Below are 15,263 nucleotides of genomic sequence, written 5' to 3' on the forward strand. Positions count from 1 at the left end.
CAGTACAGTACCCTCTTCATTGTGAGAGTTGTGATTCCTCCCCCGACCCCCCTCGCCCTCACTTCTTAATCTTTACTTTAGGCTCTGTCGTACACTGGTAGTCAGACATGTTTTTTTTTTTGGTTTTAAAGTAATTTAGCTTGGTACCTGGACACAACTGAGGGGTAGATTGTTTTCTATTGGTCTGTCAGTAAATGCTCCAGTTTTTAATATAATTTTCTTTCTTATGACTGCTATGCTCATAATCCATTGTACTTAGAAAAACATGTTTTACCCTGATTACAATAATTTAAACTAGCTATTGTGTAATTTATGTTAAAGAAATATTGCAGGAAAAATAGATTTTGAATGGTATAGCTTGAATATTAAATACCATTTTACTCCTAATTTTAGCATGCATATTATAGCAGAACTGCAGTACTAAGACTTATTGAAAAGAAATATAAATCTCTGGTAAGTCTATATTTCTGTTCTTATCTTGAGAAATATTGTCACAAAAAGATATATGATGTAATAACTTGAATGTGCAAAGTTGAGTGATTAATTAACATCGGATAATGAAGCAGTCCCCCTTTTATGTGACTTTTAAACTACCATTCTGTGAACATAAAAGGATAAAAGTAGAGACTTAAAATACAGTCAGGATAACAGTTAGGAAATATATAACTTCATAGTAAATTGGGCTGGTAACTAGCTATTTTGGGATAAGCCATATTAAGTATTGGGTTGGCCATAAAGTTTGCTCGGGTTTTTCTGTAACATTATGGAAAAACCCAATTGAACTTTTTGGCCAACCCAATATTATCATATAGTTTAATTCAGATCAGTTGTTTGTAGGGGAGTTTGTTCTATAAAATTTACCCATGCTTTTAACTGAAAGTTGCATGATAAAATTCAGAATAGTAAATGCTTTTGTAGTTGCAAAAATTGATTCAAGTTACACTAAATATAAACCAATACTGTAAAATATATTAGTAAAATTTTCTGCATTTACTGCTATTAGTAGAACAACATGTTAGGGCACTGTGAAAGGAACTGAAATCAGCAAGTCTAGCAATTAATTGACAAACATGAAAATTGTGAAATTAATGTTATACTAATATGACTTTGAGATAATAAATACGTTCTATGTAGTTAGGTAGAATCTTGAGTTGAGGAGTGAGGTAAAGGGAAAGATTCCTCGAACTGTGAATTTTAGGAAGACTGCAGTAGAACATAAATTGAAGAAAGGAGAATAATAATTGTTTTGTGTTTGAGAATTAAGAGAATTAGGCTTCAGAAAGGAGAAGAGGGAGATGTTGAATATTAGGATGGGAATTTATTTGTAGAGGTAATAGGTATTTAAAAATCCTTAGAGAAACTGAAAGTCTTTCCACATTTCTCTCATTCCCATTTTAAATGGAAATTTGTTGCTGCCATATGAGCGTAGAGTGATCTTGCTAAAATAGAAAAAGGAGAAAAAACCAAGAGCAATTTTTTTTCTCTTATGGTTTGACATACAAATAACTGTTGGTATGACATAGGCCCTAGCGGACGTATTTCAAATGTTTCTTGTAGATTAACTCTTAAAATCCATTCCTTATTTGAAAAGTGAATTATACTATAATCAATTCTTAGCCTACAAATAGTTACTTTATTATCAACTTCAATATTCTATCAACTTGTTCAAATATTTCATGTTCATAATTAATCAAACTTGCATGAGATTTCATCTTAAACCTCATTTTCTCTTAAAGCTTTCCTAAATTTACCAAAATATCAAGAGATTTTTTTAATGGTGTGTGTGTGTGTGTGTGTGTGTGTGTATATATATATATAATTTTAAAAGTAAACCCAACTTTTGAAAAGAAACATTGGGGGAAATGGATGCCATGTGTGTTTGTTCCCATTTTCCTTTCAGAATTGAAGATCAAATTTTGTATATCTAAAAAAAAAAAAAAAATTTGTATATCTGCAGTGGGAACTTTGGACCACTCCATGGATTTGTCTTTGGGATCTGGGATCTTCCCAGGCCAGGGCTCAAACCCATGTCCCCTGCATTGGCAGACATATTCTCTATGATTGTGCCACTAGGGAAGTCCCTAAATTGATTCTTTAATTTTAATTAATTTAAATTTAAAAGTAATATGGGTTAGTGGCTACTCTTTTGTGCAGTTTGTTCTGTCTGTGGCACATATGACATTTTCAGTAGGTAGCATTGGGCAACAAATAATTTGTGTATGTGCTATCAGTTTTTTAAAGCAATATCTGTACTAATTGAAAAGCATTTTGGCTATCAGCATAACTATTCTTTTATTTTTAACAATTTGAATCTTTTGTCCAGTTTACCCTTAAGGGAATAAGTCATTCCCTGAAATGGCTTTATTATGTAGTACGTTTCCTATTTTTCTTGCCCTCTTAAAGTCGTTTAAAAAAAATATTGACAGCTAGGTTATTTAAATTCTCCCTACCTTACTGTTTTTTATACTCCCCCCACCCCCCACCGCCCCCACCCTGCCTCGCCAATCTTAGGGGTTAACAGTTAAGTGAGCTGGCTGGTACATATTTCCTAGTGCAGGAAAATAAGTATGAAATAAAATCCTGAATTTTACAGCAAATTTGTCTTTCCTAAGGTTTAGGATAATTGCTTTTTATACCCTCAACTTGACTCTTTAATATTTAAATTTACCTACTGTAGATCTTTTTTTTTTTTTTTTTTTTTTTTTGCGGTACGCGGGCCTCTCACTGCTGTGGCCTCTCCCGTTGCGGAGCACAGGCTCCGGATGCGCAGGCTCAGTGGCCATGGCTCACGGGCCCAGCCGCTCCGCGGCATGTGGGATCTTCCTGGACCGGGGCACGAACCCATGTCCCCTGCATCGGCAGGCGGACTCTCAACCACTGCGCCACCAGGGAAGCCCTAGATCTGCTTTTTGCTCCTGCAGTTTAAAGGGGGTATTATATCATGTTATTGTCCCTCTTCTAAGATGTACCTTTTTCTGTGATTGTTACCCCTTTTCAAATAAAAGCACGTGTAAGAAGTAATGGGAACGAGTAGAAGGAACAGAAGTGGGTTTAAGTGGATAGTGAAGATAAAGGTGAGTAGAAATGAGTGCAAGGAAGAATGGGTTTTTGAAGGTTTGAGTGGAAGTAAACTAAAGAGTGAGAAAGATTATCCTGGAGATAGTACTTTGAGTTCTCAGAGAAGCTATTTGTTCTTTTGTCTTCTAATTCTTTAGAGCCTCTCAAGTATATTTGTCATGTCAAAAGTTCTCCATAATGGCAGTTTTTCAAAGTCATTTTTTTGTTGCTATTTACCAATTTATGTGTAAGAATTAGGATCTTAAGAGTAAGTTCATCTAGGAAGTAGTTCTGTCAAGGAGGTTACACCTTAGATAAACTCATGACAAACGTGAAACAGATCCCTGTACTTTTGGGCAAAAGTGTGTGCTTATGAATGGTGTCTCAGGTTCTGACTAAGCAGAAGCTAGGGAGGGGCTGTGTGATTGGTGACATGATGATCATTGATTCCCCTCTTTCAAGAATTGACAAGTCAGGGAGTATCCTCATGAAATTTTTGTCAAAGTCCCAAGGCAGTTTGACCAGTTGCCTTTGCATGAGTTTATTGCTGGTAGCCACTCATCTCAGGGCTGGCTTGGATTGGGTTGACTGGATTAGAGACTTTTTGGACTATGCCTCCTTTTGTTTCCTATGAACACTCCTTTATATATTCAGTAGATGCAAGCTAAACCAAAAGAAGACAGGAGTTCAGAGTCTACAAATAACAAAAGCAAAATGAACACAGAAGAATAAGCAGGTTAATAGTAGAACTATTGACCAAATGGTGCTCCTCCAAAACAAAAGGCTACTTTGTACAAAGACTTATTTCATTACAAATCCAAGGGAAATAAAATCTAGCAATGAGAACTCAGTGAAGCAAGTTGAAGCTTAGATCATTGTTGAGACAGACTCATGTGGTAACAAATCTGAAGGATTATCAAAATTTGGGACTTGGGACCCAGTGAACACCCTTCTTTGAGGACCCCGTGGAATGATGCCAAATGAGAATCCTCAAGGTAATCTCAATGTAAGCTCCAGAATCGTTGAGGGTTAAGACCACTGTTCAGTATCTGAAACAATGCATAAAACTGAGTTTATTGCTTACTTAATTGGGCAAAGCAGATTGTTAATATAAAATTTTGGGGAAAACTTGGAATTCAGGTTGGGCTTTCAGAGGTGAGAGTGAGTTCATGCCAACTGTAGATTTCCTGGAATGTGTCTGTTGTTGGCTGACTTTTAGAAGAAAGGGGCTAACTGATTGGTTTGCTTACAAAAGTATGTTCATTGAGATCTGTTGACATGTCATGATTAAGAAGGTTTTAAACTTGTTCTAGATACGTGTTAACCATGGTTATATAGAAATATGGTTCTGGTTTTTATCTGTAGAACAATTGCTCATTTTCAAGGATAGTGGGAAATTTTTTATTAATGAATAGGTGTTATTCTGGGAAAGAGGGGTGGTGGTTAAGGTAGTGGTGGGAAAATATTTCAGGGCCATGGAATAGCATGTTTAAAGGCTTTAGGGATTGGAAAACACATAGTACACTTGGAAACTGCACATATTTCATATGGCTGGACATAGATTGCTAAGAGAAATATGAATTAGTATTAGAGAAATTTCCTGAAAATCAGTTCCCTGAAAGCTAATATTAAGTGGATGATGTTTTTTGAAAAGTTCTTAGATGCTTTAAATTGGGTCTGTGCCAGTTGACCTCAGTTTGTTTCATTCATGTATGAGGCAGGATAGGGCCTCATAATTCCATTAAAAATAGAAAAGAGCTACTTAAGGGGATTTTCAGCCCTTTCCCTTTTGCAGATAAAAATGAGTCTGTTGTTAATTTCAGTTTTGAATGTGTTTCAAATTCTGTTGGTGTGCATTGACTGGTGAGATTTTTAGTGGATTTGCTTTTAATGAATTGGTCATTTGGTCACATGTTGAACTGGCTTTTGGTGACAGACTTTTACACAGGTAGATGTATTTCTCTGTGTGTGTGTGTGGCTGGGGAGGGGGAACATCTGGAGGATAAGAGGAACAAGACTAGTGTTAGATCATTAAAAAGTTCTTATTGTCAAATTTAGGAGATTGGCCTTTATTCTGGAGGTTTAGTGAGCCACTGATAGATTTTCATGTACTGAAGTAATATCATATTAGGGCTTTGGAAAATTTGGAAAATGGGCTGAAGGTGCTGGGTGGAGACAGTTTTTACTTCTCCCCTAAGAGGCTTTGCAGTAATCCAAGCAAAAGATGATGGAAACATGAATTAAGGCTATGACAGTGTATTGGGATAAATGGGTGGACTCAGGAGTACTATATTTAGAATGTAGGTTTTAGAGGACTTGGCTTTTTGAAAGGAGTTTCGGTGAGGACTTACTCATTTGAATGTCTATCATTCATTGAGATAAGTAACAGTAGGAAGAAAATAGGAAAGTTGGGAAAGGTTATACCTTTAGATTTGGTAGATTTGGTCATATCGAGTTTGAGATCCAGATTTCTGGGGGGAAGTTTCATTTTATTGATCTGGATCCTAAAGTTTGATCTAGATAAGACATAGATATGGAAGGGGGGGGTTCCCCAAGCCCACCCCCAAGATTTGATGATTTGCTGGGAGGACTTATAGGAGTCAGCACATAGTTGTACTCCCAAATATGATTTCTTACAGAAAAAAGATACAAAGCAAAACTGGTGTAGGGAAGAGGCGCATTGGGTAAAGTCTGGAAGATACCAAGCATAAGCCTCCAAGAGTCTTTTTTGCCAGTGGGGTCACACAGGACTCCACTTAATTTCTCCAGTGTCAAATTGTGACCGCTCATATGAAATGTTGTTTACCAGGGTAGCTCATTAGAGACTCAGTGCCCATTTTCTTTTTAAATTGGGGGTTAATCATGTTGGCACCTTCTGCCTGCTACATACCAGGGATTCCACATTCCCAGAAGGAAAACAGATGTTCAGCATAAACCACATTGTTTGTACAGTTTAGGGTACAGTTCTTAGAATGGGGGGAAGCTCCTGAAATCCAAGTTCCCAGACGCTGGTTAAGGACCAATCTTGTAAGCAGGCCTTTCTAATGATAGAAATCCTGCCATGTTAACTCTTTTGCATGAAACTGAGGCCATAAGAGTGAATGAGACTAGGAAATCTATCAATTCCTTGATTCCATGATTATGAACTTGCCTCAATCACACAACCTCCATCTTTTTCCCATCTAAAGCTTAACCCTTCCTTCCACTTAGGTCCTAGCTGCTCCTGCTCTTAGACACCTTTCTGTCAATTATCCTTTCTCTCCTGCATAGTCAATTCTATTTACTTAAACATGACCACATCCTTCCAACCTGAAGAATTCATTCTTAACTCTAAGATCCCACCCCTATGTTTTACTCATTTTTTTCTTTTACAACCAGCCTTCTTGAAAATGAAAATTATACTAGCTGCCTTTACTTTTTCCGTTCCTATTCATTATAGTTAGTTTTATTCCCCAAACTCCCCTGAAACTGATCTTTTCAAAGTCACCAGAAACCTCCTTATTACCAGATCTAACAGTTATCACTCCTTGTCTCACTGGTGGCCTCTATTTTATTTGAGAGTTAGAATGAGAGGGCATCTACAGGAAGTATGTAGGTGCAGAAGAAAGGGAGAAGATCGGAAATCTCTGCTTGAGGAGAATGTGAGAAGGAGGTAGAATAAAGACTATCAGAGAATCGCTGGGTACAGAAGTTGGAGGTCATTTTTTATGACTGTTCTTTGGATTGAGATTTTTTTTTTTATAGTTTTTAGCAATTCTGGTATCTAAGATAGAAATGAAGGCTAGATCCAGTTCACATTTTGCTGGCTAAGTAGGAAGAAAAGACTCAAAGGCAAGGGAACTGGGGATATTGGCAAGATACTTTTTAAAGTCATGGCCATAATTTTTGCATCTTTCACTATAAAATGTAAAGTACAGTTGTATTTTTGCCTTGACACCAACATTGTGACAATGTTATGTTTGTTGGTTTACAAATATTTTCTGTGTTTCCCAGAATGATGCCATAGTTAAAATGTAACTGGGGAGACTGAGCTTTAATGGCCTGGAAAGGTGCTATTCTAGATTTTCTGAATATTTTTCTTAAATATTTTCCCAGCATATTTTACAGCCTTGACTAACTTCTTTTAATACATGGACTTGTGGACTTAAACTTCTGGAATTAATAAGCTATTATTTTATTAGATAACTACAGCAGTTCAGCAGTGTGTTCAGTACTTTGAGTTGTGTAAAACCATGAAAGCTGATGAGGTTTTTGGACATTCAAAGCCTTGTGGTGAGTATGATATTTTGTTACATTTTAAAAATGGTAAATTTTGTTAATAAAAATAGCTTAGTAATTTATTTTTTAATATAAATTAGATTGCTTTTGCTAATACAAAATACTTTCCACAAATTTAAGATATACCATAATGATGACTTTTTATAGCTGATCTACATTTGATGTTATTGTAGTGAATCTTACCATCTGCAATTCTTCAGTTCATACCACGGTGTATGTCCTAGTGTGTTATACTGCAGTAATACACTAGAGGAAGAAAGAATGAGTATATCAGCCATTTATGCATTTTAGTGGGAGGAAAGTTTCTGTTTTATAAAATACTGTTTTATTATTGGACACTTCACCCCACTCTGTGATTCTTCTCTGCTTATCCTCAGTCTGAGCTAAAATATCCTAGTTATTTCATAATCTGGTCTTAATATATCTATCCAATCTCATATCTAGTTATTGATTAAAGTGAATCTTCTCTTAGAAGGCATACCAGTGCCTGTATACTTTGTTATTCCTACTCCAGCTGCCACTATCCATAATCCCCTACACTGATATAAATCTTATGAAAGAATAAACTTTGTTTTCAGGAAGCTTCCTTTGCCTAGTGTGAATTTTTATTGTCCTTTTGCTTACGTCACACAACTTGCCATGTGAATTTGATGTCTTTTATCATTCTATTTTATGTCACTTCTCTAAGCAAATATTAAGTTCTTTGAGAATATGAAGATATCTTATAATTTTCTTTATCCCTGAGTAAATTCTTAACTCAAGAAAAATGGTCAAAGACCAATTATTAACAGGTTTCAACAGATAAGTGTTTTGTAGTGGAGGAGAAAGTACAGAAGCCAGAACTTCGAGAGACAAAAAAGGTATATAAGTTGATATATATATATTCTATCATCTGTAAATTCATAAATTTTTCTAATCTAGTATTAAAATGTTGTATCTAGCTTTTTTTCCCTCTACCACTCTCCCAGCCCTTCATGGCTTTGATTTTTTCCCTATCTGGTGAAGACCTCTGGGTGCTTCACTGCATTCTTTTGACATTTCTTTCAAAATTCTTGCTTTCTTCTCTCTCAGAGTTTCCTTCCTGCAGTTACTCAACTTTAGATCATCTCTGGTCCTCAGGAAATTGAACAGAGAGCATTGTAATGTTAAATTGATGGTGCACTGATGTATTTCTCTAGCTTCCATGGCTCTTTGTGTTGCTTTGGAATCAACTTAGATGTTCTTTCTTCAGTGTTCCACCAGGCCCATCAAACCCACTGCCTTGCTCCTGCCCACTTTTCTCTCGAGGAAACCTTGCATCCTACTTTACTGAGAAAAGTGGAACATTTTGGCTATGAAATCCCCAAATGTCCTGCAACTATACCTACAGATGCATATTTATATGCCCTTATCAGTATTCCATTCTCCAGGCTACAATGAAGAGTAATCCTTCCATTCCAGATTGATCTATTCAACTGTTCTTGATTCTGTTTCCATCTGGTGTGTGTTTTTTTTTTTTTTTTTTTAAAGAACCAGGACATTGCTTCATTTGTTGTTGTGTCTCCCCTTCTATTGGTATCTTTCCTTGCATTCTCTAAACCTACTCATATCTTTCATATAAAAAACTGAGCAAGTTCATATGTACCTTACATCTCTCTGCTTCCCTTAAGAGAAAAGGCCTTCCAAGTGTTTAATATACACCCAGGCCCCATTTCTTTACCGCCTATTCACTTCTTAACCATGGAAATCAGGCTTTTATTTCTATGGTTCAGTGATCTTCCCATTATTAACTTTCTCTTCTTTCTTGCCCTCATTTTATAGCATTCGCCTCTCTTGACCCTTTCCCTCATCTTCCTAGTACCATTCTTTGATTTCCTCATTCTCATCTAATAAGTTTTTCTTAGTCACTTGAAAGGCTCTTTTCTTTATATGTCTGTACTCACAAAAGTTTTGCCTTTTATTTTTTTTTCAGCTTAGTCTACCTGTTCTTTCTTGAGGGAGCCCATTCACTCTCGTGGTTTCAAATATTACATATTTATATATATAAGTGATGACTCTGAAATATTTAAGTCTATACTCCTTTCATGAATTCCAGACCAATGTACTCATTATATTTAGTATTCCGTCTGGAAGTTCCATGGGAACTTCAATATTAAAATATCAAGGACTGAAATCACTATTCTCTTTCTAAACATTTTTTCTTCAGAATTAAATAGAAGAATTTACTATGTACACAGATATTTGAGTTAGGAACTTGAGAATTTTTTTTATCTTTCCATGGTCTGCATGTAATTCTGGTTAAGGCATATTGATTTCAGTTCCTTAAACATTTGTCTGCTGTTCTCCATTCTTTTTTCTTATGGAGGCTTTTGTTCATGATTTTCCTAATGAGTCTTACTTTAAGCCTTGGCCTTCTTCCATTCACCTTTCCATGTTGCCATTAGAGTCAGTTTTCCACATGCATGTTTGATTCCTTTCCTGCTTGAAACCCTTTAATATCATCCCAATTGCCTCTATAATAAAGCCCATACTCTTTCTGCAGCTAAGTCCTATGTAATCTGCTGCAGCTACTCTCTAGTCTTTTGTTTCTCCTACTTGTCCTCGCCATGCTCTGTGCGTAACAGGCTGTTTGCTGTACTCTGAATTGGAAGCCCAGTTTCATGCTGCTTCTTGGTTTTTGACACCAGCAAGTAGTTCAGGGTCTTAAATAAAAGAGGTACTCAATAGATCTCGAATGTATGGATGAATGAGTGAATAAATGATATATGTTAGAAGCAGTCTGTATTTTAGAGATTGTAATTTCATTTGCAAACATGGTTATAAATATGATCGTTTGTAGTACTGGCTTTTAATTGGTAGAATTAAACAATAAGTAATGTTTTATATTCCTTTCTTCCTTAACTTGAAGTATCTTTATAATGAGAGATAACTAACAATCTTGTGTTTGTTTTAGAATGGACACTATGCATGTTGTACTTTTCTGCGGTTTGATAAATTTTATTATGAATGCTTTTCTTCAGATTTAGGTGTGTTAAAGTATCTTGGGAAACAGTAAAGAATTTAAAAAAAAATTTACACCGAGTGTCTCCATTATAGACTGCAACCTTGTTTAATATTCAGCCTTGTTTAATGAAATAAGTACTGTAAAATATAATGGCATTAAAACAAATGTAATTGTTTTTCTTTAAAGGGAATAAGCAGAAAACTTTCTACTACTCAGGACAAGAATTACAATATATTTATTTCATTCACTCACTGTGCCTTTTAGGAAGATTATTGATCTATACACAAGGCAGAAAGCTATTTCCTATAAAGCTGAAGAATAGAAAAGGTAAGTGCAATTAGATATGAATATGTTCAGTATGGTAAGATTTGTGCTATGGAGTTTTAAAATTTAGAGGTTTGGCTTGGTCTCTCCTAGGGTACTGAGCAACATACCTTTTGTTCTGCTGACAGGCTTACATATCTTGAAGTATTATTTTTTTTTTTTTTTTTCAGTATGTACTTCTTCCTATATGTATAATTTTATTTTCCCTGTCTTTAATGTTTTCCTTATTTTTTCTCTGACCTTCAAAATCCTAGATATACTGGATGATCCAAATCTGGATACAGAACTGGAAGTCCTTGTTTAAGTTCTGGTTCCCCTAAAAACTAGCTGAGATCTTTGGGCAAATCACTGAACTATTTGTTTCTTTATCTGTAAAAATAGAATATCAGTGCTGGACTCAGGGAATATTTGAGATGATCACAGAGAAGAGGTTTGGGAATAGTATTTTATAAACTGCAAAGCCCTGTACCATATGATATATTACTATATTATTGTTACCCTAAGTCCCGTTTTTAAAGTTTTCTCCTTCAGAATTCACATGCTGTTAGTTGTCTTCCTTACTTTCCTTAAAGCTTTTGTCTATTCTAGGCATATATTACAGAGTAGAGATCAGCAAACTTTGCCTGTAAAGTGCCAGATAATAAATATTTTGGGCTTTTTGGGCCACATACTGTCTGTGTTGCATATTCTTTGTGTGTGTATATATGCACACGCATGCATGTGCAAAAAAGTTAACGCATTAGGCCAGAGACCACTATCCTTAGAAAGGGCTGCTTGCAAGGCTGGACTTTGGCTGGCATCTAGGAACTTGGATTTTTCACTGTTGCCAGAACTAATAACATTTTAGGCACAGTGAACCACTCTTAATACAAACAATGTGTTTTAAGCTGAAAACCTGCTTTCTTTCTGGGTGTCTGGAATCCTGGTATGTATTGGGCAGAGAGTGCTTATGTATATGATCAGTCTCCAATAAAAAACTTTGCACATTGACTCTCTAATGAGCTTCCTTGGTAGACAGCATTTCACATGTGTTGTCACAACTTGTTGTTGGAAGAATTAAGTGTATTCTCTGTGATTCCTTGGGAGAGGACGCTTGGACAGTTGTACCTGGTTTGCTCTTGATTTCACCCTATGTGCCTTTTTCCTTTGATTTTACTTTGTATTCTTTTGTTGTAATCATAGCTGGGGGTATTACTGTATGTTTAATTCTGTGAGTCTTCCTAGTGAATCTGGGAATGGTTTTGAGGACCCTGACATGCTTTACACACCTTTTAAAAATGGAAAAATCATTCTTAGCTTGCAGGCCTTACAAAATTAGGATATGATGGCTATAGATTCCCACTCCTGTTATAAAGTATCTTCATTTTGAACATTTTATACTGTTTCCTAGTTGTTTTACTTAAGCCTTTTCTCCATGGTTAAGTTAATTGTGAACTCCTTAAGAAAAAGTGTTTTATGTACTTTTATGTGGTACTGCCATATAATTCTACATATAATAGGCATGCAGAGAAATGACTTGCAAGAAAAGAGCTGCCATTGTATAGGATATTGTGAACTTTACAGAAATAGAAAGATTAATGTATATTTGTGATGTTTCAGGTGTTCAACTTAAATTTATATCTGTCATCCAACTTATTTAATATTTTTTTAATTGACTTTTGACAGCAACATTTTGGCCTATCAGATGTCACAGATCATCTCAAAACTCAGTTTTGAGACATCTATCCTACTGTATTTAGTATAGGTCAGCATTCACTTTTAATTCACATGTGCTTTCACCAGAAATTTTTTATGTAAGCTTCTATAGCAGGTGTTGGTAAACTACAGCCCATAGACCAAATCTGGTACACTGTTCTGTATGGATTTTGAGCTAAGATTAGCTTGTATATTCTTAAATTATTGGGAAAACTTAATGTGTGATGGGGGAAAAATATATGAAATTCAAATTTCAGCATACATAAATTTTTTTGGAAAATAGCCACACTCATTCATTTGCAAATTGTCTATGGCTACTTTAGTGCATCAAGAGCAGAGCTGAATCTTTGTGACAGACTGTTTGGCCACAAAGTCTACACTATTCACTATCTGGTCAAGGTTTGCTAACCTCTATCGTACAGTGCTATATAGGTAAGTTAGCTGGACCAACATGCTAAGCTGAATTTTACTGCTCCTAATTGAATAAACTGAGACAGCCCTGATCAGATTCATAGATCTTCCTATGGTAGGTTTATATTAAATGATTGGTTCAACATAAGTGGTAAAACTACACCTTCACATAGCACCTATTGCATGATTTACCCTCGTTATCTTTTAACTTACTATGTCTAATTTATTCTTCCTGATATAATCTTGGATTATAGCCCCTTTCTCCCTAATTGTACCACAGTCTTTATGAAACCTCAGATTAGGAGGATGGAAGCTTAGTTAAAATTTTTCTAAATTGTAAACATATGTTAGAAAATAACTTTTTTTTTTCCTTCCTTTTGAAGATTCAGTATCCCTTGCAGATCTGCTGGTTCTTTTTACCCAACTTATCTATTACTCACCAAGTTGTCCAAAGATGACATCACCTGGTCATTTAGGTAATTCTGCTTCTATTGTTATTATAAATAGAGAAATAGAAACCATCTTAAAATATTCTATTTTCTGGATGTTTTGAGTGATGGACCTAGTTTAGTAAAGAGGTTTCATTAAGATGCAGCATTATTCATAAGAAATTACATTGGTCCTCCCAGATGGCTTCACAGGAGAATTCTATCAAACATTTAGAGAAGAGCTAACACTGATCCTTCTCAAAGTCTTCTAAAAAACTGCAGAGGGAGAAGCACTCTCAAATTCATTCTACGAAGCCACCATCAGCCTGATACCAAAACCAGAAAAAGATATCACAAAAAAAGAAAATTATAGACCAATATCACTGATGAACATAGTTGCAAAAATCCTGAACAAAATACTAGCAAACAGAATCCAACAGCACATTAAAAGGATCATACACCATGATCAAGTGGGATTTATCCCAGGGATGCAAGGATTCTTCAGTATACCTAAATCAGTGTGACACACCACATTAACAAATTAAGGAATAAAAACCATATGGTCATCTCAATAGATGCAGAAAAAGCTTTTGAAAAATTCAACACCGATTTATGATAAAAACTCTCCAGAAAATGGGCATAGAGGGAAGCTACCTCAGCATAATAAAGGCCGTATATGACAAACCCACAGCAAACATCATACTCAATAGTGAAAAACAAAGCATTTCCACTAAGATCAGGAGCAAGACAAGGATGTCCACTCTCGCCACTATTATTCAACATAGTTTTGGAAGTCGTAGCCACAGCAGTCAGAGAAGAAAAAGAAATAAAAGGAATACAAGTTGGAAAAGAAGTAAAACTCACTTTGCTGATGATGTGATACTACACATAGAAAAGGTTAAAGATGCCAGCAGAAAATTACTAGAACAAATCAATGAATTTGGTAAGGTTGCAGGATACAAAATTAATTCCCAGAAATCTCTGGCATTCCTATGCACCAACAACGAAAATTCAGAAAGAGAAATTAAGGAAACACTCCCATTTACCATTGCAACAAAAAGAATAAAATACCTAGGAAGAAACCTGCCTAAGCAGGTGAAAGACTTGTACTCAGAAAACTATTAAACACTGTTGAAAAAAATCAAAGATGTCATAAACAGATGGAGAGATATACCATGTTCTTGTATTGGAAGAATCAACATTGTGAAAATGACTATACTACCCAAAGCAAACTACAGATTTATTGCAATCCCTATCAAGCTACCAATGGCATTCTTCACAGAATTAGAACAAAAAATCTTACAATTCATGTGGAAACACAAAAGACCCCTGAATAGCTAAAGCAATCTTGAGAAAGAACAATGGAGTTGGGGGAATCAGGCTCCCTGACTTCAAACGTTACCACAAAGCTACAGTAATCAAGACGGTATGGTGCTGGCACAAAAATGGAAATATAGATCAAGAGTACAGGTTAGAATGCCCAGAGATAAACCCACACAAATACGGGCACCTAATTTACGACAAAGGAGGCAAGAACATACAGTGGAGAAAAGACAGCCTCTTCAATAACTGATGCTGTGAAAACTGGACAGCTACATGTAAAAGAATGAAATTAGAACACTACCTAACACCATACAAAAATAAACTTCAAATGGATTAAAGACTTAATTGTAAGATCAGACACTATAAAACTATTAGAGGAAAACATAGGAAAAACACTGACATAAACAACAGCAAGATCTTTTTTAACCTATCTCCTAGAGTAACAGAAATAAAAACAAAAACAAATGGGACTTAAAAGGTTTTGCACAGCAAAGGAAACCATAAACAAGACAAAAAGACAACCCTCAGAATGGGAGAAAATATTTGTAAATGAAACAATAGATAAAGGATTAATCTCCAAAATATACAAACAGCTCATGGAGCTCAAGTATCAAGAAAACAATCCAGTTATAAAATGGGCAGAAGACCTAAATAGACATTTCACCAAGGAAGACATACAGACAGCCAAGAGGCACATGAAAAGATGCTCAAAACCACTAACAGAGAAATGCAAATCAAAACTACAATGAGGTATCACCTCACAT

The 15,263-nt window shown here is 35.5% G+C and overlaps 1 protein-coding gene across 1 annotated transcript in view; it reads left to right on the forward strand.

Annotated features, from left to right (window-relative positions):
* TBC1D32 (TBC1 domain family member 32) overlaps positions 1-15,263 on the forward strand; it is a 181,137-nt gene that overhangs the window by 35,803 nt on the left and 130,071 nt on the right. The window contains exons 11-14 of the mRNA XM_082633325.1: positions 394-453; positions 7,239-7,329; positions 10,505-10,645; positions 13,132-13,224. Of these exons, the coding sequence (XP_082489451.1) occupies positions 394-453; positions 7,239-7,329; positions 10,505-10,645; positions 13,132-13,224 (385 nt within the window). The remainder of the gene's footprint in view (positions 1-393; positions 454-7,238; positions 7,330-10,504; positions 10,646-13,131; positions 13,225-15,263) is intronic.

Source organism: Mesoplodon mirus, assembly GCF_964341445.2.
Source record: "Mesoplodon mirus genome assembly, chromosome: 10".
Taxonomy (NCBI): Eukaryota; Metazoa; Chordata; class Mammalia; order Artiodactyla; family Ziphiidae; genus Mesoplodon; species Mesoplodon mirus.